At 52.5% G+C, this 20,974-nt stretch overlaps 1 protein-coding gene across 1 annotated transcript in view; it reads right to left on the bottom strand.

Annotated features, from left to right (window-relative positions):
• Pepd (peptidase D) overlaps positions 1–20,390 on the bottom strand; it is a 120,128-nt gene extending 99,738 nt beyond the window's left edge. The window contains exons 1-4 of the mRNA XM_010631822.1: positions 20,300–20,390; positions 12,351–12,534; positions 9,767–9,894; positions 2,397–2,460 (exon numbers count right to left, since the gene is read on the bottom strand). Coding sequence (XP_010630124.1) covers positions 2,397–2,460; positions 9,767–9,894; positions 12,351–12,534; positions 20,300–20,316 — 393 coding nt within the window. The 5' untranslated portion in view covers positions 20,317–20,390. The remainder of the gene's footprint in view (positions 1–2,396; positions 2,461–9,766; positions 9,895–12,350; positions 12,535–20,299) is intronic.
• Between the last annotated feature and the right edge of the window lie 584 nt (positions 20,391–20,974).

Below are 20,974 nucleotides of genomic sequence, written 5' to 3'. Positions count from 1 at the left end.
TTTAGATCCTGTACACAAAGACCAATACAACAGGCCCTTTATGTATTAACAGACTCAGACATCAGATGTCACCCTCAAAAGTTGGGTGCTGAAACTACATGACACTGTCACATCTGGCTTTTGGTCAGGGAACCAAAGATCTTGCATCTGGGGGGACGAGCAGCCCAAGTAAAAAATTAGAGGGACAAAGTTTAATTAAAGGAAGACACTTTATTTGTAATGTAAAGACGACAAGGAAGGAGAGAAAGAAGAAGATAGACTGCTACCCTGATAAGAGAGAATCGGGGTAGAGGGCTCCAGAAAAACGGAGGACCTGTGGGCCTTTATTCCAGGCTGCTTTCATAGGGTGGGCAAGTTACCCTACCCCAACACACAGAACTCGCCATAACTGCACTGGTGTCTAGGCACCTTTGCCTAAAGTCATTTCTTCGGTGTTCTACATCTAGCTTCTATCTGTTTACTTGTCCTTGACCTACCTTTTAAGGCTTTATCTTTGGGGTGGTGGGCAGCTACTTGGCAAGAGAGTAGCTTATTCATGGTTACCTTAGTGAGGGGCATGTGGATATCTATTGTACTCTATAATGACCCCAGAGTGAATAATGTAGTGATTCTAAAGTGTGCACGCACACACACACACATATAGTAGTAGTACACTGATAAGAGTACATCCTGTCTTAGCCCTCCTCTTTATTTATCCTGTATTTTATCAGAGGTGGGGACACTTATCATTTGCACACCTTGCTTTCTGTGTCCTGACCGTCAGCTCTTTTTCTGGTCTCTTGGTGCATGTCCCAGTGTCAGTTGGTGCCTTTCTCTCTTTCTCTACTCCTATCCTTGAATTGCTTCCTGGGGAATCTATCTAGTAAAGTTTGTTTTTAACTCCTAGTCAGGATTAACCTGAAGACCTAAGGCCCCTATCCTACTTTCTTGTCTACAGATCCCTGTCCCTACAACACAAAGATTCATCAAAAGCGGCCTTCCCCTCCATGATCCAACTGGGCAGACGGTGCTGCAGACACAGGCCTTTAGGGCTTAAGAACGTGAGCAGTTCTTCACTGAGGTGCTCCTGGGGAACTCTGACGAGGTACCACTATGCTTCAGTGACTATTTCCCCATGCAGTTACTTCCTATGCTGGACTTTCCCCTGTGCTGCTGCGTAAAGCCCTGGGTTCCAACAGCTTCTGACGCCCTGAATGTTCCTGGGACTGGGCAAGAACACTGCAAGAACATTTAAGGGAAAGAACCAGGCCTTTAAGACATATCTGAGACAACAAAGGGCAGGGTACAGATCAGAGCCCAGCCAGTACCTACAATGTCAGCATGACCCGAGAGCTCAGGGGAAGCCCAAGGGGAGATCTGAATTAGAAATGACATTCCAGAGCTGCAAAACTGGAGGAGGACTGGGCCTGCCTATGTACAGGATGGTGCTGAGAATGGCCTGCATGGGGTCAAGGAGAGCTGTCCATCCGCAAGCAGGCAGGGCCAGGGGGGCCCCAACAGTGAGTGGAGAGACCAGTTCCTCACAGTGCTATGTACCTGGCCAGAATCCCTGGGAACTCACTTCTCACCTGGTGATGTCATCCCTTGATACAGGTTGTTTCCTGGCCCAGGGCAAGGGGGAGCTACTTGGCCTTCCCTGGCCACTTTCACACTGTAGCTCCAGTTCTTAGCATGTGTCCACAAATGAGTCATTTCTCAGGAAATGTGGCCATAGGGGCCCCACCCAGCTGATCCTGCCAGGTGTCGGTTGGACCTCTAGTGACTGTCACTGATTTCTGACTGTTTCCCAGTCTATCGAGCACACACTTACAAAGAATGAGGGGTTGTGACAGTGCCCAGGGACAGAGCAGAGAAGCCTTCTGTGTGCCAGGCAATGGGTGCAGTGTTGGGGTGGGGAGGGCTCTTGGTCATTTAGTCACTTAAACTATGAGACTCCTGCCTGGGCTCACCCCTCTGTCAGAGCCCTGCCCTAAATTCAGCTGACCCTACCAGCCTTCTGCAGCCCTGGACTCTTATAACACTGGCACCTATAGCTGGTGAGGGCCTGTGGGGAGGCCCAGATCAAGCCCAATGGTAACTTTGATCAGACCTGTGTCCCCACCACAGGAGCCCAACTCTCAGAGATGTCCTCCTCTAGTGCATCTCAGGGGCCAAATCCAGGTTGCCAGAAGCCTCGCCTGAGTCAGAGGTACTACCCAGGCCAAGACTGGCTTCCTCAGATCAGAGGTCTGACTTGTATGTTTCCTGCCTGCTCTTTCTTAGCAAGGATGCTCCTGGGGGCTGGACAGCCAAATGGCAGGGTCCTTGGGCTGTGGCAGTAGGAGAGAGGAAGCCCTGAAGGGGAAGGGTCACTAGTAACCAGGGCTGCTGAGAGACAGGAGGTGTCAGCCACTCACCTCATCTGTATACTGGACATCATCCACGGCATATTTGTTCTTGAAGTGCTCCTTGGAATGGATCCTCAAAAGGAAGCACAAGGAATACCAAGGTCAAGGTCTGGTGTGGGCACTGTCCTGCCCTCCAAGAACAAGTCACACAGCCCCACCCAGCCCTGTCGCAGCTGGCACCTAGCACCAAGTTGGGTCTGTCCAGCACAGACTCAAGCTCAAGGGACACTGGACACAGTGACCACTGACTCACTCCCACTCGCTTCCCTTGGCAACCCCACACCAGCTGGCTCCCATTCTTCTGTGCCTCTTGGCTACCTGGAGCAAGCAGATGCAGGCAATGCCCCCTGCACCCACCATTTCCCTCTATACCAGAGTCAGGGCGGCAGCCAATGGGCCCCACGCTTTGGGGCACAGAACAAGCCGCCTCCCAGTCTTCCATAGAATCTCTTTAAAGGAAAGATAACAAATTAACATTTTTAACTAAGTTAATATCAGCATTACTCAATGTGATGAGAAAAACTCAACCTTACTCATCAATCCTGAAAAACCAGCCAGTGAGAATAGACAGAGTGAATGAGGCTGGCAGCCCTTGCCTACCTCATGATGGGATCCTGGGTCAGAGCTACACTGGGCAGACCTCCAGCTTGGGTCCAGCAGGCCGCCACTCTCAACCCCAGGCCCCGTCAGCAGATGAGCCAATGTCACTGCTGGTAGCAGAGCTTACATATGGAGGAACACACTGACTGTATGGGGAGAGGCCGTCACCAGCCAAGTCCAATGACAATGTACGCACCATCCCGTGCCCTCCCACACCTGGCCTCACATCCACGTCCTAACCCTACCCCCAGAATGCCCATGGTCTCATGTTGTAATCAGCACGTTTCATACTCCACAGGAAATGCACGGCACATGGCTTTCAGATTCTGCTTCCTGGGCCCTTGGCGGGTATGCAGATGACAGGGGTTCCTGGGGAGCCTCAGATGAAAGAGGGGAGAGAGCATTGGGACTGGGGTAGAAGGTAGGACCAGCGGCACAAAGCTCACAGCCACACAAAAGCTGGATAGAAAACTCACTTCAGGCCAAGGAACTCTGGTCTCTACAATCAGCCACTCACTGCAGCCTACGATGCCCTTTGAATTTTCTCTCTTTTTCCCTCTCTGAAGTGATCACTAGGTATCAAGCTTTTACCGTTAAATTTGCACAATTCAGTCACATTAGCTTCCACGTGAGATGGGACTCAAAAGTTAAACGGCCAAGGTCTGCAACCTCCATTAGCACAGCTGCAAGAAGCTCAGGGTGGAAACAGGTGACAAACACCTCGCCTGGATTCTGGAGCTTCCAGCTGAGGGCTGACTGACAGAGAGCTTGCAGACCCTCAGCTGCCAAGCACTGACACTCTGGTACTGAGTGGACCCTGACCCTGTAGTCAGCACAGAAGCATAAGCCAGAAAAGCAAGAGGGTCGACACCAAAATGCTTTTCTGGGCGTTCTCCATCACATCAGATCTGTCTGCTCCAGCTCCATGCAGACACCTATACCCTCAGCAAGTGCCCAAATCCAGCTCTGGTCCATGCCACTATATCACCTCCAGCTGTGACAGGTGTGGAAAGCAGGCTCCCAACAGACACAGGAAATACCAAAGACCTGATTTTGAGAATAGCCCCTATAGCTCCCCTAGAGAGGGCATTTTGGCTACTAGTAGAAGAGCTGGGCACCTGACCTGTCACCTCTACTTCTACGGGGGCCTGAAACCTCCCAGCTCTCCCATCTCACTGGGGGAAGCCATGGGGAAATGTCTTCCTTCTCTTCCTGCCTCACGAGTCTTGCTAGTTAGGGGTCAGAGGCCTGGGGAGGTCTCCAGGCAGTATGCCCAAGGTCAAGGGCTTAACAACTACAAGAGGTGGCAGCAAAGTGGAGCTGAGATCTTCGGGTGGTGGCAGAGCTGTGTGCTCACCTATCCACTCCTCGTGAGGTGGCCATAAGCCATGCAAATGACCATCGGAGCCAAGATGGAGGAAGGGCCAGCCAGCCCACAGGACAGCCTGCTGCTCGGCCCCAACAAAAAGACGTGGGCTCAAGCACCAGCTCCCCGACCCTGATCCCCTCTCCTCAGTGATGTGGAGGACACCGGCTAGCCGGAAGGCAAGCTGGGCCTCAAGAGCCACAAAGTACCACCCCAGCCACAGACCTGGTTCTCAATGGGAGTAATCATCTGACAGATAAAAATCTGAAGAGCTGCAAGCATCTTGTCTGCAAAGTGTATTTCATTCTTTTTTAAAGGGCAGAGATAAATTAAGTTTGAATATTACTTATTTTTTCATACTTTGGGGTTAATTAGAGTAAAAATCATTTAAATGTCACCTGCAGGGATATACACGTCAGGCTACCACTTCCACCCAGTCATGGAAAGCTAAGTGGCCACGACTTGGAAGGGATCATGTCCATATGAGCCCTGCCACACTGGCTGGCAAGGTCACTGGGGTGGCTCTGAACCCACAAAGGACCAGGCTGGCCAGGAGGGCAGGTGGCCACTTGGAGGATCCACACCCCACCCCAGCTGAAGTCTGGAGTCCAGCAAGTTCAGCTCATTCTAGGTCCCATCATATGGAAGACAATAAAAACCAGACCAGGAGGGGATGGGTCAGGAAGAAAGTCACCCCATCCCAGACTCTCCCCTTTAGATACAAGGGACAGCTATGAGGAGAGAGAAGTCCTGGACAGAATCTGTGTTCGGGAACACTGGCCCATGCATGCCTACTCTGCCAGCAGCTGGGCCCAGGCATGAGTTCAAGTTCAGAGCCAGAATGGATGCTTGATCCCTATGCATTGAGCACCAACACCCTATGAAAGGCTTCATGTGGGAAGAGGACATGAAATTAATGCCACCCAACGAAGAAGGGATGGAACCCCCTAGAAAATAAAATTTCAAAGAGCAAGTCTTGGCGGCTGGCTGACCACCTGCATACAGTTGATGAATAAGTAATAGGCCAAGTTACAGCAGTCACCATCAATTTCCAGTGGCCAGAGCCTGCCTTCAGCTCCAAACAATGCCACTGCCTTTCATTCCCTTCACAGCAGAATGCGCTGGCACTTGCTCTGGGGTGGAAGTCAGCAACCATTTCAAGATGTCATTAGGTTGTCAAAGAGAAAGCAGCCTTCTCCAGGGCAATGCAGGCACCTGATTCTGGAGCCCTCTCCTGTGCGCAAATGGTAGCCCTTCCTCCAAGATGCTCAGGCTCAGACAGAGGGATAGCGACTCCCTAAGGAGAAGTGATAAAGACAGCACCCCACCCAGGGTGAGCACAGCACTAGAGATTATCAGGTGTTGATGGGTCTGGTGGAGGCTGTCCAGGAAGAGCCAGAAGAGCCCCATCAGTCCCTCTCAGGAAGGCTCTGTCCCTTAAAGAGGGCCCCACACATCCTCCAAGAGGAGAGGGAGTCTGGGTGGCCACAGTGACTGAAGAAGCCTTAGTCCCTGTGACCCACGGTGTGTGTGCATGGGGGACAGTGCCATGAAAACCCACAAACACACACAACACTACACACCTCATGTCCCTCACACCAAAAAGGCCCATATAGTTCACACCACATACATCCTCCACACCTGAAAACATATCCCACCACACAAAGCCACCACCCATTTATACCCCATACAGGTCCCCGTGAAAAAGGAGCCAGGCCAGAACCTCAGGTCCTCAGCCTGGAGAAATTCACTTGCTACTCCTCCTTGAGCAGCTTGCACTCAGGAGGCCAAATGCCACCTTCCTGCAAACCCAGGCCCCGCACACTGGCTCTCTTTCCAGGGTTTGGCCAGGGGCAGGGACAGAACCCAGCCAAGCTGCAGAGGTTCTGGGAGGGTTTCCCTCTCAGCCCCAAATCACTCACCTTCCATGTGACCCAAAGCTGCCCAGGGCACTGAATCACAGAGGCAATTTCCTACCTACTCCAAGAACCCCAGATACCCAGCAGCCAAAACTGGCTAAGTTTGAGTCTGCTGGAAGATGACAGAAAGCACTCTCATATCCAAAAGGCATCACATTTTAGTAAGCAAAGACTCCATATAAAATTGAATTAGAAGCTACCACCCTGTGCTCCACAAAGGGCCTGGGGTGAGAACAGGCCAGCGCCAAGCTGCCAATGGCCCCCTGGGTGTCTGCAGCACTGACAGCTGGACGGTTTACACAGGTAGCAGCAGATCCTGCAGACGGGCGTTGTTTCCCTGGGTGACTGGGCTGCAGTCTCTGCCAGACGGATTTTCAAAAGCCATCAGATACAGACTCAGAAGGAAGCTGAGGAGCTGAAGGTCAAATGTTCACTCTAGTGGGTTCTGATTGCAAAGACCAGGTAATCCCATCAGCCTCATTCTCAGTGCCCTATGGATCATGAGAGGACCTGGAAGCAGCCACACACATCAGATCTCGCCACTCCCCAATTTCAGCCCAAAATACTAGCCCCTCTGTCCCTGCTCCATTATAACCTTCTCTCCCAGACTTGGGACTCAGAGAAGGTCAGCCCAGAGCAGAGGAAGGGAAAGGGCTCCTGGGGATGGCAACAGCAAGGCCCCAAGGCTGCAGAAGACAGAGATCCATCTCAGCTGCAGGGCCAGACCCTCCCTTAGGATGGAGGCTACGGGTGTGGCCAGCCAGGGGTGCACGTGGGGCCTTTTCTACCAGGGAGAACAACCCTGCAGACCCACTTGTACCTCCAAGGTCACACAAGGCTGTTTGTCTGCACTAGACATGAGCTGGCAAAACAAAGCAGAGGTAGATGAAAGGAAAACTTTTAACAGCCTCTCTGGAACCCAGCTGTGGCCAAGGCACAGAATATTATTCCTGTGTTAGTGAAGAGTACACTCCAGAAAAGCCAACTGCTAACAGTTGTTCCCTGACCAATCAGGTCCTGGGGTTTCAACCCTCAAGTCAAGTGCCATTTGGCTCCCCAGATGGCGGGTGTGGGGAGACATTCGCTCAGGTTTAGCCACTGGATGGTGGAGTTGTGAGGCAGTCCCTCCTCCCACAGCCCCACAGGATGTCCACTCTCAACCCATGGGCAGGCACTCTCTGATTTTTTACCCAAGCCAGCTCTTCATTAAAAGAAAATAGAAAAGAAAATTAATTCAGAGCCCTTCTTCCTCTCCAGATAAAACTTAGGGGTGGGGGATACTAGTGATATTCTGATCAAACCCTCCCTGAAGCTCTCCATGCCCATAGCTCAGAGCAGGAGGCATCTGCTAGGACTGCTGAACCAGCTCTCTGAGCAGTGAGACATTTGAGCAAGCTCTGAGCCAGAAGCCTGATCCCCAGGGAGGCTCAGAAGGCAGCAAGGTCAAAACTGTAGGTGCCATCCATAGCCAAAGGCAACTGAGCTAAGGGACCCAATTACCATAACTCCAAGATGTGCCACCAACAGGAAGGGCCAAAGCCACAACTCAGCTCATCAGGGTGGAGAAAGGTTCTGACCAGATCTAAATCCTTCATCAAGGTTGTTCCAGTTACTAGGGCTACCTGAACACTTAGTGGAGGGAAAACCCATCTCTCACAGTCATGGACTCTCAAGAGTACAGAGAGTAGAGCTAAGTTCTGTTTCATGACATGTAGGACCTGAGCAGAAAGACCCGGAAGCTGGGCTTGGACCCATCGGGAGGCTCACTACAGCTCCAGGCTGGTGCTGGCCACCAGTCCAAGCTTCCTCATGGTGCAGCAGCTGGTTCCAAGGTGATTCACCCCCAGGGGGAACCAGGCGGAAGCCACAGTATACCTTATAGTCCAGCCTCAGAATTCACAAAGCAACACTGCACAACCACGCACTGATGCCCTGACCATGGTCAAGCAGGAAGCAGATTCCACTTTTTGACAGCCACTGTCCAAAATCATTTCTGTGGCCATTTCTCTCCCTTGGTATCACTGCCACCTCATGTCCGAGTCACCATCCCACACCGACCACAACTGTAACAACAGTCCTTGTGGTGCCCCACCAGCAGTGTCACTGCTGTTGCACAGGAAGGAACTGGAGCCCTACACAGTGACTAGGGCCACTCTTGAGCCCCGTGACCTCCCCAGAGAGGCCATGCTGAACCACTGGCAAACTCAGCTTCCGACTGCAGCTTCAGCAAGACCAAGGCCCAGTCTGGTCATGCCACCATGCTGAAAGACAGATTCCTCTTTATAACACAGCAGCTACGAATGGAATAGAGGTGGACATAAAAGACAACAGAAGTGAAGGCAGTATCAAGCGAGGCCTCTCAGTGGTAGCCCAGCCATTCCTTCTAAAAGTCAGCTAGAGAGCATTTCCACTCCGCACCCCGCTCTCGGGGGCCAAGCCTGGGAAACATCTCCCAGGAGAAACAGAGCCTGCTTCTTTTCTGCTACCAATTCTGCCTGAAACCAAGTCTTCCCAACAAAGCTGAAGGCCCAGGGCCAGGCCAGGATTCTGCCAAGTGGCCTCAGAGCAGGACTGACACCCACTTGTGGGAAGACCCCGCACCCTGAGGCAGCAGCAGAGCCCCAACAGCAGGCCAAGATCAACAATGGATGTTGTGGCCTTGCGCTGAAGGCACCTGAGAGGAAGGGCAGGAAGGGCTGGCAGGTGAAACAGACCAAGTCTGGACAAGTTCTACAGGGTTCTGGACCACTGCAGAGTCCCTGCAGCAGCCAGGTGCCTTGTCATTCAAACCAGTTAGAGGCTCACAGCCCACCAGGTAATGAACCTTCTGGGGCTCAAGGCAGTAAAGGCTGCAATTTACACATTAGCTCAGAATAATCACTCTCCAGGTGGAAATGACAGGCTGGAAGGTGGGGAGTATTTAGAGGGATCCTCTGATCACCTCAAGCATTGCTGGTCAGCACCTGTGAGCCGGCAGGAATGGCCCCTGGCTCCAGATGGGCCCAGGTTGGCAGGATAGGGGGTGGGGGCACAAGGACGGGGTGCTGGTGAGGCAGCCTCTCCCAAGGGAAAGCACAGGGCACAGTCCGAAGCTTCCACCCTATCTCACAGCCAGCAAAAGACAGGCTCACCTGTGCCAGAGACAGCATGATGCAACACCCTGCACACGAGTGGCAGAGTCCAGAGAGGCCCCCAGACTGCTCTCCCTGACTGCAGCCAAATCTACTGTAAGGGCACATGCCTGCCTCTCCATCCACCTGAGGCCAAGAGGAAGTGACCAGTCCCTCGCCCCAGGCACCAAGATCAGCAAACTGTGCCTCCAATCTGTGCTCCTTCCCAACTAAGGTGCTGGAAAGGACCTGAACACCAACAATCCCTTCTGCTCTGTGCCTCCAGCTGCCTTTAGGCCAGGCCCTGCACTCCCACCCACATCCTACCACCCCAGCCAGCTGGTGGTCAGCAACCACAGTAACAATGAAGGGACCGCTCCTTACTTTCCCATCCAGGTAGCATAGCTGGCAGGAAGCCTGGGCACAAAGAGGATCGACTTCCCAGATTCGACATCAATGGTACCGTAGCAGCCTGACTCAAGGACACCAAATGCCCAGTGGAAGAAGGACTCCTGTGGAGGAAAGGGAGGCTCATCACCAGTGAGCAGAAACACGAGGCTCAGGAGGGAGGCGAGCAGCAATAGGGGTGCTTCCTCTCCAGAAAAGGGCTTGGGCCCTCTTCCTCTTAGAAACCAGCCCTCAGTCCCACACAGCCCTTCCATCTCTGCATTTAGCTTCTAGCTCCAGATGTGGGCGGCCCATCTCGCCCTGTAGTTTGGCAGGGGTGGCCTGCTGGCTGCCGTGGCCCTGCCCCCAGGCCTCCCTGATGATGGAGGCTTCACTTGTGTGCCCCAGCCCTCCCACACCCACGTCCCCCAGGCCCAGGGCTGGACTGGCTGGGACACAGCAGCCCAAAGCACCATAGCTCCAGCTCGATTTCTCCAAAAATGCCTTACCCCATTTAGGACTTTACTTCCCCTCCTATCCCCAGGGCAGCTGAGAATGTCACTGAGCTAAACTCATCGCCCAGGTATGAAGGAGCTCTGGTGAGATCAACCTAACATCCATCAGGAAGGGAGTCTGTGACTGAATTTAGGAAATTGGTTGCTTTTGTTGTTTGTGGTACTGGGGACTGAACCAATCTGGGGATCAGTGCAGGGCCTTTGCACTGAGCTACATGCACAGCTATTCTTTTATTTGTCATTTTGAAACAGGGTCTCACTAAGTCACTCAGGCTGGGCTTAAATGTGTGCTCCCCCTGCCTCAACTTCCCAGAGTGCTGGGGTTACAACAGGCTAAACTGAGCTAGGTAGCTGGTTTCTAACAAGAAGGATAAACTCAAGACATTTCTAGGTAAATGGAAGGAACCCTGAAACCATATTAAGTGAAATAAATCAAACATACATGTGTAAATATTGCATTGTCCCTCTGGTGTGAGAAACTGAAAGTGTAAATAAGGATCAAAATATATAAATATTTCAAAATAGGAAGAAATTGTACTGAGTGTGAGATACTTTGTTAATAATTAAAATGTTTTACGCAAAAAAAGGTATACCATTATTAGGAAATTAGTTGACAGACTAGCAATTGAAAAAATATTTTTTAAAAGCCTGACATACAGTGTATTTACCATTGTTCTTCTAATTATTTTTCTTATGCAAAATTTTTCCACAGAACTTTTTATATTTTCTGTATTAATATCTATCTGCTTGTATTGCATTAAAATAAAATAAAAACACATTTTAAAAAAAGAATACATAAACCTCAAGAAGTGTCAAGAACTTCAAGAAGAGAAAAGTTGCAGGGGGATTTAACTCAGCGGCACTGCACCTGCCTGGCAGGTGCAAGGCCCTGAGTTCAATCCATGGTACCAAAAAAAAAGAAGTGAAAACGTTAGGCTTCCATACCACTGACAACAGACTCACAGCTACAAGAACAATGGGGCAGAGGGAAGGAGTCCTTCAGGATAGAGCTTTTCACACAAAAGCCTTTGCAATTGCTCTTGGCAGCAGATCTCAGCCTATCTGTGCCCTACAGTGGTGCCAGGATCCAGCTGGAGGGGCCAGGTCTCACCACCTCCTCTCCACACTACTCTCCTTCCCACACCCCTGGCCCACCACTGACTGATGCAACCACTAGACAGCCATGGCCCTAGACCTCACCTAACCCCAGGGCGGTTCTGAAGTTCACATGAGGTCAGGCCTTGGCTCCGGGCACAGCCGTTGGAAGAAAAAGCACTGGACAGGGAGTCAGAAAATGGGGCTCTAATCCCAACTCCACCTCTTGGAAGGCCGTTCCCCCTCTAGGCCTCAGTTTCCTCATCTGTAAAGCAAATGCAATGCTAAGATCAATAGGAGGGTGCCCAGCTCCAGGCCTCCCTGGCGCCCTGGGCAAGTATCCTTGTTTCTGGGAACTGAGCAGTGCCACTGATTCTCAGCCAAAGGCCCCACATCCGGTCTTTGGTTCCAGAAACTCAAGAAGCCCCTGGACCACTTCCCAAGGGAGGAAAACAAGCCCAAGGAGGAGTATAAGAATCAGCATTGGCCAAGCCGGGATGGAGGCCTGGGCCTCTGGCTCCTGCTCAAATAAGCAGCCCAGTCACATGCCTCCTCCCGGTCCTCCTCCCGGCAGACAGACTCTGCCTGGGGAACTCAGCTTTCCCGTCTGTACCTCACCCCTCTGCTGTTCCTGCCCACTGTAGCACCACTCCTGTGCCACCATCCTCCCAACTGTCTGAATTTACCTGGCTGTTAGGGCCTGTGCTAACTGTTGCCTCCTCCATGAAGCCTTGCCTGCCTGCTCCCCAGGAACATAGTCTTTCTGTACCATGACCTAAGAGCTGAGCTTGGCTGGTGATAGCTCTGCCCTCTGCTATCGCTGAGGGCTCATGACCCACCAAATATGAGCTCCCTGGCCCCCCACATCCTCCATGGGACCACTCTAGGATCCTTGTGAGATGCCCAATGCCCGATACATCCCAGCCTGGTGCCAGAGGCAGACAGGCTCACGGCCTCTAGGCACAGCTCACCTGGCGGAAGATGACTGAGGTGTCAGTGCAATAGCGCTGCATCTCCTCACCACCCTGCAGTACCACCACCGAGCCAGCCTGCACAGCCGCGTTCTTTTGTAGGCGCTCACACAGGCGTCGCCTGTTCAGGGCAAAGAGGGCCAGAGGCACCTTCAAGGTCTCATTCCCCAAGGAAAAGGAAGGGCTGCAAAGACAAGAGAACATGCCACCATGTAGGCCTGTTAGCACCTCCAAGTGTACCCACCACGCATGGTCTGGGTCCCTGGAGAACTCCCACTCACGCATGGCAAGCTGGCTAGAGTATCACCTGCTTGTAACCCAGAGACAGCCCCTCATGGCGCTGTGACAACCACGAGGGCTTGTTAGACACATCCGCCCTCTGTGACCCTGAGCACTTGGTCCACCCTCAGAATGAGGGACAACAGGATCTGCTCAGCTAGAGGGCAGGGGCGGTCCATGGAGGGAAAGCCTGCAAGGGGCTGGGATGGCCATTAACACAGATCTGACCCAGACAACACTGGCTCCCTGCCGCGCACCTTACATTCTGTCCTCTACCCTACAAGTCACTGACCTCATAGTCTGGTTGTCCCACCCCCCTACACACACACACACACACACACACACAAGCAGCACTCTGAGCTGAGTGACTAAGGAGGAACAATGGCAAGATGGCCCTGTGAACAGCAGCCACAGGGTGCACATCTGGAGGACAGCAAGGACAGCCTCACCTGTGGCTGGGTGGAGCCTGGCCTGGCAGAGCTGGGAGCTGTTCCTCTGTAGGCTTCTTATACCCTCTGACTTCCCTGGCCACTAAGAAGACACAGCTCACGTCCCGTACCCACTCTCCGAGCTCCCCATTCGGACCCACCTGAGGCTTCTCCTTCACCTGTAGGTGGCCTGTCCCACCCCCCTACCTACTTGGACATTTGTCCAGAAAGAACTGCCCTCTCTCCAGGGGCATTCTCAGCAGCCAGACACAGAGAAACCTCAACTCCCTAGCCTGACAGCCCCATGCTGCTGAATCTGTTGTGGGCCCCAGTCCTCACTAAGCTTCTCTCTGCCCACAACACTGGGGCTGCTCCGTGCTGAACCAGGCCCAACACCAGCTGTTCCATCCTTCGTCTCCCTTCCTTCTGGGAAAACCCCCTGCTGGAGCCCCTGGGCTGAGTCCTGAAAACTTGTCACCTTCCTGGCAGCACAGCTGAGCCCCATCAGCGCCTCAATGGATGACACCCTCCTGGGATTCACAGATTCCCTGGCCCTTTGACACCACCTCTCAGTCCCGTCACCTCAGACTCAGCGGGCACAGCACAGAATCAACCCCATTTCCTAGTGCCACCAGAAAGGCAAGGTACCTCTGCCATGATGGTTATCATGCAATCTGTGTTGTGTGTTCATTGCCCGCCTGCCTGCCTGCCTGTCTCTCCCCCACCCCATCATTAGCAAAGCCATCAGCCCTACCATCCACACTCCCCACCCCCAATCTGACTCCTTCCCCTACGGTGGTCTGTTGCCCCCTCTGAGATGTTCTCTGGATCTCAGCTCCCTCCCCTCACTGGCTTCTTCATGTCCTTACTCCCCATCCCCACACGGTGAGGGACCAGGCCCTCCTTGTGTTCCTTGGTGTCCTCCACAGCGGTGCAGGCGTTCTCCATCTTTCCTAGACACCAAGAAAGCTCCCGCCTTTGCTGCTGTGGCCTAAGGGAATGTCCTCCTTGAAGGTGCCCCGGCACAGCTCATTCAGCTCATATTCCACACACACCTCTGCAAAAACGCCTCCTTCCTCACAGAGCAGCTTTTCATGGGTACCCACCCAAACCTTAGCCCCCTGTTCTCTCTAGAGCACTCACTACTATTTAATTTATTTGGTATCTGCTTGTTATTTCTTCAGGCAAAATTTAAGCTCCCTAAAGACAAGGGAAAAGCAGGTTTCGATATCTGTTCAAAGACTGACCAAAGGAGGAAGGAAGAGCAGACTCCCGCAAGTCCGCTGAAAAGCAAAGTGTGAAGTCAGGCTGTAGCCAGGGTACAGATCATGGAGCCCAAGGAAGGCAGGGATAGCCTAGAGCTGGTGCAGAGAGGGTGCTGCCTGAGGACTATAGCAATACCTTCTTCCCTCACAGCCCTACAGCCATGAGGAGGACCTGCGGTGCCTCGCACGGGCCCCTCCAAGGAACTGCCTCTCATAGCAGTGACACACACGCACGTCTTGGCCCCACACATCTTGCCCTCCAGCAACCTTCTAAGGATGGTCTTCCCTGGCTTTCCTCTTTGAACCTGCGATTCTCTCCTCCTGCCTTTGTGCGGTCCTTCTATACTGGACCACAGCTCTATCCAGGCCACCTTGGGCCACAACCCTCCCTAGGATCTTGAACAGCTAGTTTCCCTCCCTTTTTTTTTTCCCCAGATTCCCACAACCTGCCCCCAGTTCTGTGAACCATCCCTGCATCAAACTCTCTTCCGTTCACCCTTGAGTGAACTCCTGGATTCAGACCAGCACCCTAGTGAAGCAGTATGTTCACCTCTAACCTACATGTAGTGTGCTCTTATTGGTGCTGTAGCCTCCGCCCACTCCCCTGGGCCTGCTTTGGTCACTGTTAGGTCCTCTGCCCAGCACCATGTCTGACACACAGCAAGGCCTCAATAACTATCTGCTGAGTATACAACTGTCGTAACCAACACATGGGCCACACTCCCAGCTGTGCAGCTGAGAAGGTGCCGCATCAGCTCCAGGATAGGAAGTGGACCCTCCGGCCCCTGCTAGCCAGGAAGGGTGGAGGGGTCAGGAATAACCCACACATAACCCGGTGCTAGAGCCTCACTTCCCCTTCCCAGGCACGTGCCCTTCCTTCTTGCCACAAGGGTGAACAGACTGTTGGGTGGGCCCAAGCCACCAGGGCTGCTGATCTGCCATGCTCACCACAAGGATGAAAGGCCAGCGAGAACTTGGTGACAGCTGTAAACATGACTGTCCCCGGCCTGGCCCTGAGGGCAGGAACTGAAAGTGCAACTGCCAGCAGCCATGCCCAGGTGTTCCCCAAGGCCTCCCTCGCCCTTTCCCCTCAAGTTGTAAAGCCTTCGAGGGGGATATAGGAGAGAAACTTGCCTCGGTGGACTCCCCATCAGCACAGAGGCAATGACCCTGGGGCCCCGGTCCAAGCCACTCAAGAGTACCACTGGGTGCCTAATCTGGGCCACCTCATCTCTCATCACTCGCCTCCCCCTGACTCTTCGCCCTCCTTAAGTACAGCAAGTGCTGCCTCTACCTGGCCTGCAGCCACATACCTAGAGGACCTAAATCCTTTTGGGCATCCAGACTAGGGTTTCTTAGCCATCACATATAAGGAATGTAAACACCTGTGGATCGGGGTGTCTGAGGGGATCCTTGGACACTGAGGGGTGACTGTACTTACTCCTCACGCAGGATTCAGGCAGAACACAACCAACTCTGAGCTGGGTGCTGGGCCTGAGGAGGGCAGCTCACCAGGTAAAACAATGTTCTGCAGCCATTCATTTACTACAAGACAGCCCAAGTCAAAAGTTACAGAGATATAGCTTTTGAGCTCACAGCATAAACCAAGACCCCCGAAAGGCAGTCAGCAAAAGTAGCACCAATAAAATACAGTATCTCCAACTTGTCTCTGCTAGGGCTTTTGTTAACTGGCCCCCAGAAATTAAAAGGTAGAAGTCCTGCCATCTCTGAATCCCAGGGCAAAGAAGGCACACTTTATTGCAAGCCCCCAAGGGCACAGCATGTCCAGGAGGAATAAGAGAGGCTGGTAGGACAACAGCTCCAGGGCCTCAAAGAAAACCAGGGCCAGCCCTCCCTGACCAATCACCAATGGTCAAGAACAAAAAGCAGAGTACCTTACTTAACATGGTGTCAGCCCCCAGGGAGGGTGTGACGCCACTGTCCCTGAAACCCATCCCTGTCACATACAACCTGTGCCTGTATGGGCGCCACTCTCTCCTTTCCCCTCAAGGGCCTCCTGCAGGGTTCTAACCAAAGACTGACAGACCTCTGAGGAGCCTCACATAGAATTTAGAGGCTTTATCTATTCAGATGAGGAAAAAAACGTACCTTTACTTTCTTCAACTTCTAACACAAATTTATATATTTTTTAATGATTACTGTTAGTGACTCAGTATCAGCAATGTGTGTGACTCTATCACCTACAAAATCACAGGTACTTTCATTTCACAGTACTGCTGTTACAGTATCTCAAGCTATCACCTTTGCTCATCACTACTTCAAAATTAAAGGGGTTATTAAACCTTCTGCTAGCTTTTGTTATTTAAAGTGTTAATAAAGAAACACGTATCACTGTATCACAAGTTTATTTAATATTTTGATACCTGATTTACATATAACTGGTTTCCCTTATAATCGCATTATCTATCTCACATATTTAAAAGCATTATACAAGCCAGCCTGTGATTCCAGCACTGTGGGAGGCCAAAGCAAGTGGATCACAAGTAAGAGCCCAGCCTGGCAACTTAGCAACTTAGTAAAACCCTCTAGGGGAAAAAAATATATAGAAAAAGGGATGAGGATGTAGCTCAGTGCAAAGGCCTGGGTTCAATCTCCAGTACCACAAATAATAATAATTATAATAATGAGAAAGCAAGGGTGCTGCTATGGTTTGTCCCCAAAGGTTCACTGCTGGGGGCTTGGTCCTCAGTGTAATGCCACCTGCCACATTATGAAGCATAACGAGGCCCTCAATAAATGCAATCAGCTGATCAAGCTTCTAAAATTGTGAGCCAAAATAAACCTCTTTTCTCTATGAAGTTCCCAGTCTCCAATATTTTGTTATAGCAACACAAAGTTTTTATTGATGCCCATGGAATCCAGGCACAGATAAGAACAAGATCCCTGCACTAGAACGTGAAGCCACTTCTGGATAGAGCCACAATGCTAAGGACCCAGGAATAAGAGTCAGCCAAAAACTAGCCTGCTTTCCCACCCTCAGCCTACAGCACAGGGCCAGGCCTTGAGTAGATGCTTGCAATGGCTACCTGACCGTCCAAGTCCAGGCAGGACAATCTGAAGGCAGGTGGTCAGCATCCCCACCCCAACTCCCTTTCTCCTGGGGAGAACTGAGGGGACAACACAAACTGGGCCCAAGAGAGGGTTGGACAAAGTCAGGATCAGGCCTGGGGAAGAGCCAGCCTGGCTCCCACAGACCCACTCCTACCCTTAATCCCAAGGGTCAGCATGAGACCAGGAGCACAAGGTTCACAACAGGGAAGGACAAGCTTTCGGCCAAGAACCTGACTCCTCCAGACACTTTCTCTCCAGAAGAATGCTGATTCTGGCCTGGCCTATGCCCCAGCAAGTGCATACCCAGGGCAGCTTCTTCTAGGTTAGCAACAGTTCCCTGGGCACCAGTCATGTAAAGAATTAGAGCTACTTCTTATTTCTCCTTGGAATCCGGATCCCCTTCCCACCCACATCTTGTTTCCTCACTCACTGAGGCTTACCCAGGAAATCAGGACAGGATGTTGGATTTCGAGCAAGTGCCTCTTTCTTTTGTGTGGCACCATTTCACCAAGCACCAATCACACGGTACCTCCCATCCCACACTACAGTAGGACCCTGTAGGCAACCAAATCCAACTCCCTGGGAGCCCGTGGCCAGGATTACACAGTTCATTATGCATGACACATTGACCTGCCCTGTGAGTGCTGCTGCTATGAGTGCTCATCTTTTGCTGGGAACACACTCAACCTCCTCCCCATAAGAAAGCCACTGGGCTCTGGCAGAGGCTCAGGCTCTAAGTCTCTGAGGGAAGCCTTGTACCCGCCTGGGGTGGCTTTTCCCAAGGAGGCCTGGGACAGCTCTGGAAGCACCCTGCACCTGTCAGGTCTCCCTTCAAATATGGCAGCTTCCCAAAACCTCCATCTCACCCATCCTGTGCAACGACGAGCCAGAGAACAAGCTCTGCTACAAGAGCCCTCCACTCAGTTTCAAATCACCAGTTTGGTCTGTACCTTTAGGGAAAGAGCAGGCCTTACGCCAGCCTGGAGCTCTTAACCAAGTGCAGTCCCTGAAAGTCCCTACGACCACCTAGCCAGTTCAGATAGAGATAAGAGACCCACATCACATACCAAATCTATATCTATTTTACTCTGCTCTAAAGCCACTGGGCTCTGGCAGAGGCTCAGGCTCTAAGTCTCTGAGGGAAGCCTTGTACCCGCCTGGGGTGGCTTTTCCCAAGGAGGCCTGGGACAGCTCTGGAAGCACCCTGCACCTGTCAGGTCTCCCTTCAAATATGGCAGCTTCCCAAAACCTCCATCTCACCCATCCTGTGCAACGACGAGCCAGAGAACAAGCTCTGCTACAAGAGCCCTCCACTCAGTTTCAAATCACCAGTTTGGTCTGTACCTTTAGGGAAAGAGCAGGCCTTACGCCAGCCTGGAGCTCTTAACCAAGTGCAGTCCCTGAAAGTCCCTACGACCACCTAGCCAGTTCAGATAGAGATAAGAGACCCACATCACATACCAAATCTATATCTATTTCTTACTCTGCTCCTTAGGACAGGGCCATAGGCTGGATTCATAGCTCTGACCATGAGATCCTTGCCACCCAATTGGAACTTTGTGCAGTTCTCTACCTGAAATGTATCTCGTTGCTTAAGGTCTAGCACAAAGACCATCCAGGAAATGAAGCTTTCCCGCATTTTTTCCTGACCTCAGAACTCATCTACACACACACACACCAAGACCAGAGTCAGACAGAGAGATGACAGAGACTCATGTGTCCATCTGTCCCAATGGCCTGTGAACATCTGTTGATAGGCCCAATTCTGTTCCTGGAGGTGCCCAATAAATGTTTGACTTGCATATAGGAAGTCCTCCCAACTTTGGGGACCAACTGAGAACCTACTTTGCTGCATTCTGCTGCACTGCCCCAAAAGATACATCTGACAACCAGTTTTTCCATTTTGATTTCAGTTCCCACCCTGATACCTGGGGTGCTATCCTCTCCTATTCCTAACTTTCCTGGTGCCCCGCAGACCAGGCCGACAGCTCCTTCCTAATAAACTTGGCCCAAGGGAACAAACTCTTTCAAAGCAGATCCAAGCAGATTAAAAGTCTTCCAGCCCTTCAGGACAAAGTCTGAGAGGCCATCTGGGACACCACACCCTCTAGGCCAGGGATGTGTTGCTATCTTTCCTATCTCCAGGACAGTCCGAATTCTCAATCTTTATCTCTTAACCTTTGCTCCAGGCAGATGTTCCCTCATCTGGGATATTCTCCCCAACACTTGGATGAGCCCATCGACCCATAGTCCTTCCTCCTTTCATTCTGCAAATATTCCAGTATTATGGAACATCTACTGTGTGGAGGGAGCTGAACTAGTAAGGCCCTGCCCTTTCACTCTAAATGGGGGAGAAGACACAAGTACAAACCAATGTACTCCATAGTTTACTAAGTCATAAGAGCTACAGAAAGTGAGACGGGTAGTTAGGGAAGGCTTCTCTGAGGAGCTGACATTTGGGTCCTGAAGGAACTGGGGAAGTGTCCCCCTGGAAGAGAGATTCCACGCCCATCTCAGATACTGCCCCCTCTCGGGAAACGCCCGGGGGTCTGGCGCCCTGAGGTTGCCACCTTCCCCGCGGAGGGGCGTGGCAGTGAACACGAGCGCCCACCAGAGCTCCCGCCTCAACTGCACAGAGTGTGGGGCCGACACAAGCTAGCAGATGAGGTCTGGGAACCAAGGGTGAGCCCAAAGGGCAGCGCGTGGAGCGGAGATCAGAGCGCCAGCGCTGGCCCTGCCTGGGAGCGCGCACCTCGCCGCTCAGCGCTCTGGAAGCAGCGCGCTGCCCTCGCCCACACAGCGATCCTAGCCAAGGCCGGAGGCCTCAGGCCGACCGTCCAGCCAGGAACACCGAAGCCCCCTCTCGCACAGGCGGACAGGAGCGAGCGAGAAGAGCAGCACTCACCGCGCGGAAGACGCCATGTTCAGCCGGCAAGAGCGTCACGTGAAGCGCCGCGTCAGCTGAAGCCCGGCTCCATCCCACCGCGGGGGGCGTGGCCAGGAGGGCTTCTGGGCGGGGGCGGGAGCCTCTGCCCCGCCCCCTGTAGCTTCCGACTCACCCAGACTAGCCAAAGCAGAGCTTGGAGTGCAGCGAGGATCCTTGCTGGAAAACCCCCACCTGCTGGGGAGGCGCGAGACGAAGCTGGAGCGGCATCTCTTGTCTTTTCGAGGTGGGTGGGAAAGTCTTGAGGTAATGAACACCTTGATTCTGGGTGAGCTCTCAACCCAGCGTCCCAGCCCACCCGCGAGAAGAACTCAGAAATAAAGAAATCGTGGGCGAGGAGAGGAGTTACTCTGACCCAAGGACTGGGAAGGGCTTGGGCAAAGGCTGGGGCTCTTGGAGGAACGCAGTGGAACTTTCAGTGTCCAGGAGAGGGAATGTGGGGAGAGAGGTGCAGCCCCACAAATAAGCAAGGGCCAAAGCCTGGAACTGGGTCTGGTAAGATCTTTTCCAAGCGCCCTCAAGTGCAGAGTGGAGAAGAACCTGGAGGAAGACAGGCCAGAGAGGAGACCTGGGGAGGAGGAGTTCAGAAGAGCTTGCTCCTCTGCCTGGTTGTGCTCTGGTTGTGCTCTGGTGTTG

Source organism: Fukomys damarensis, unplaced genomic scaffold (assembly GCF_012274545.1).
Source record: "Fukomys damarensis isolate Sample0158 unplaced genomic scaffold, DMR_v1.0_HiC HiC_scaffold_19, whole genome shotgun sequence".
Classification (NCBI taxonomy): Eukaryota; Metazoa; Chordata; class Mammalia; order Rodentia; family Bathyergidae; genus Fukomys; species Fukomys damarensis.
The sequence above is the reverse complement of the archived record's forward strand: the minus strand, read 5'-3'. Positions and strand labels throughout refer to the sequence as shown.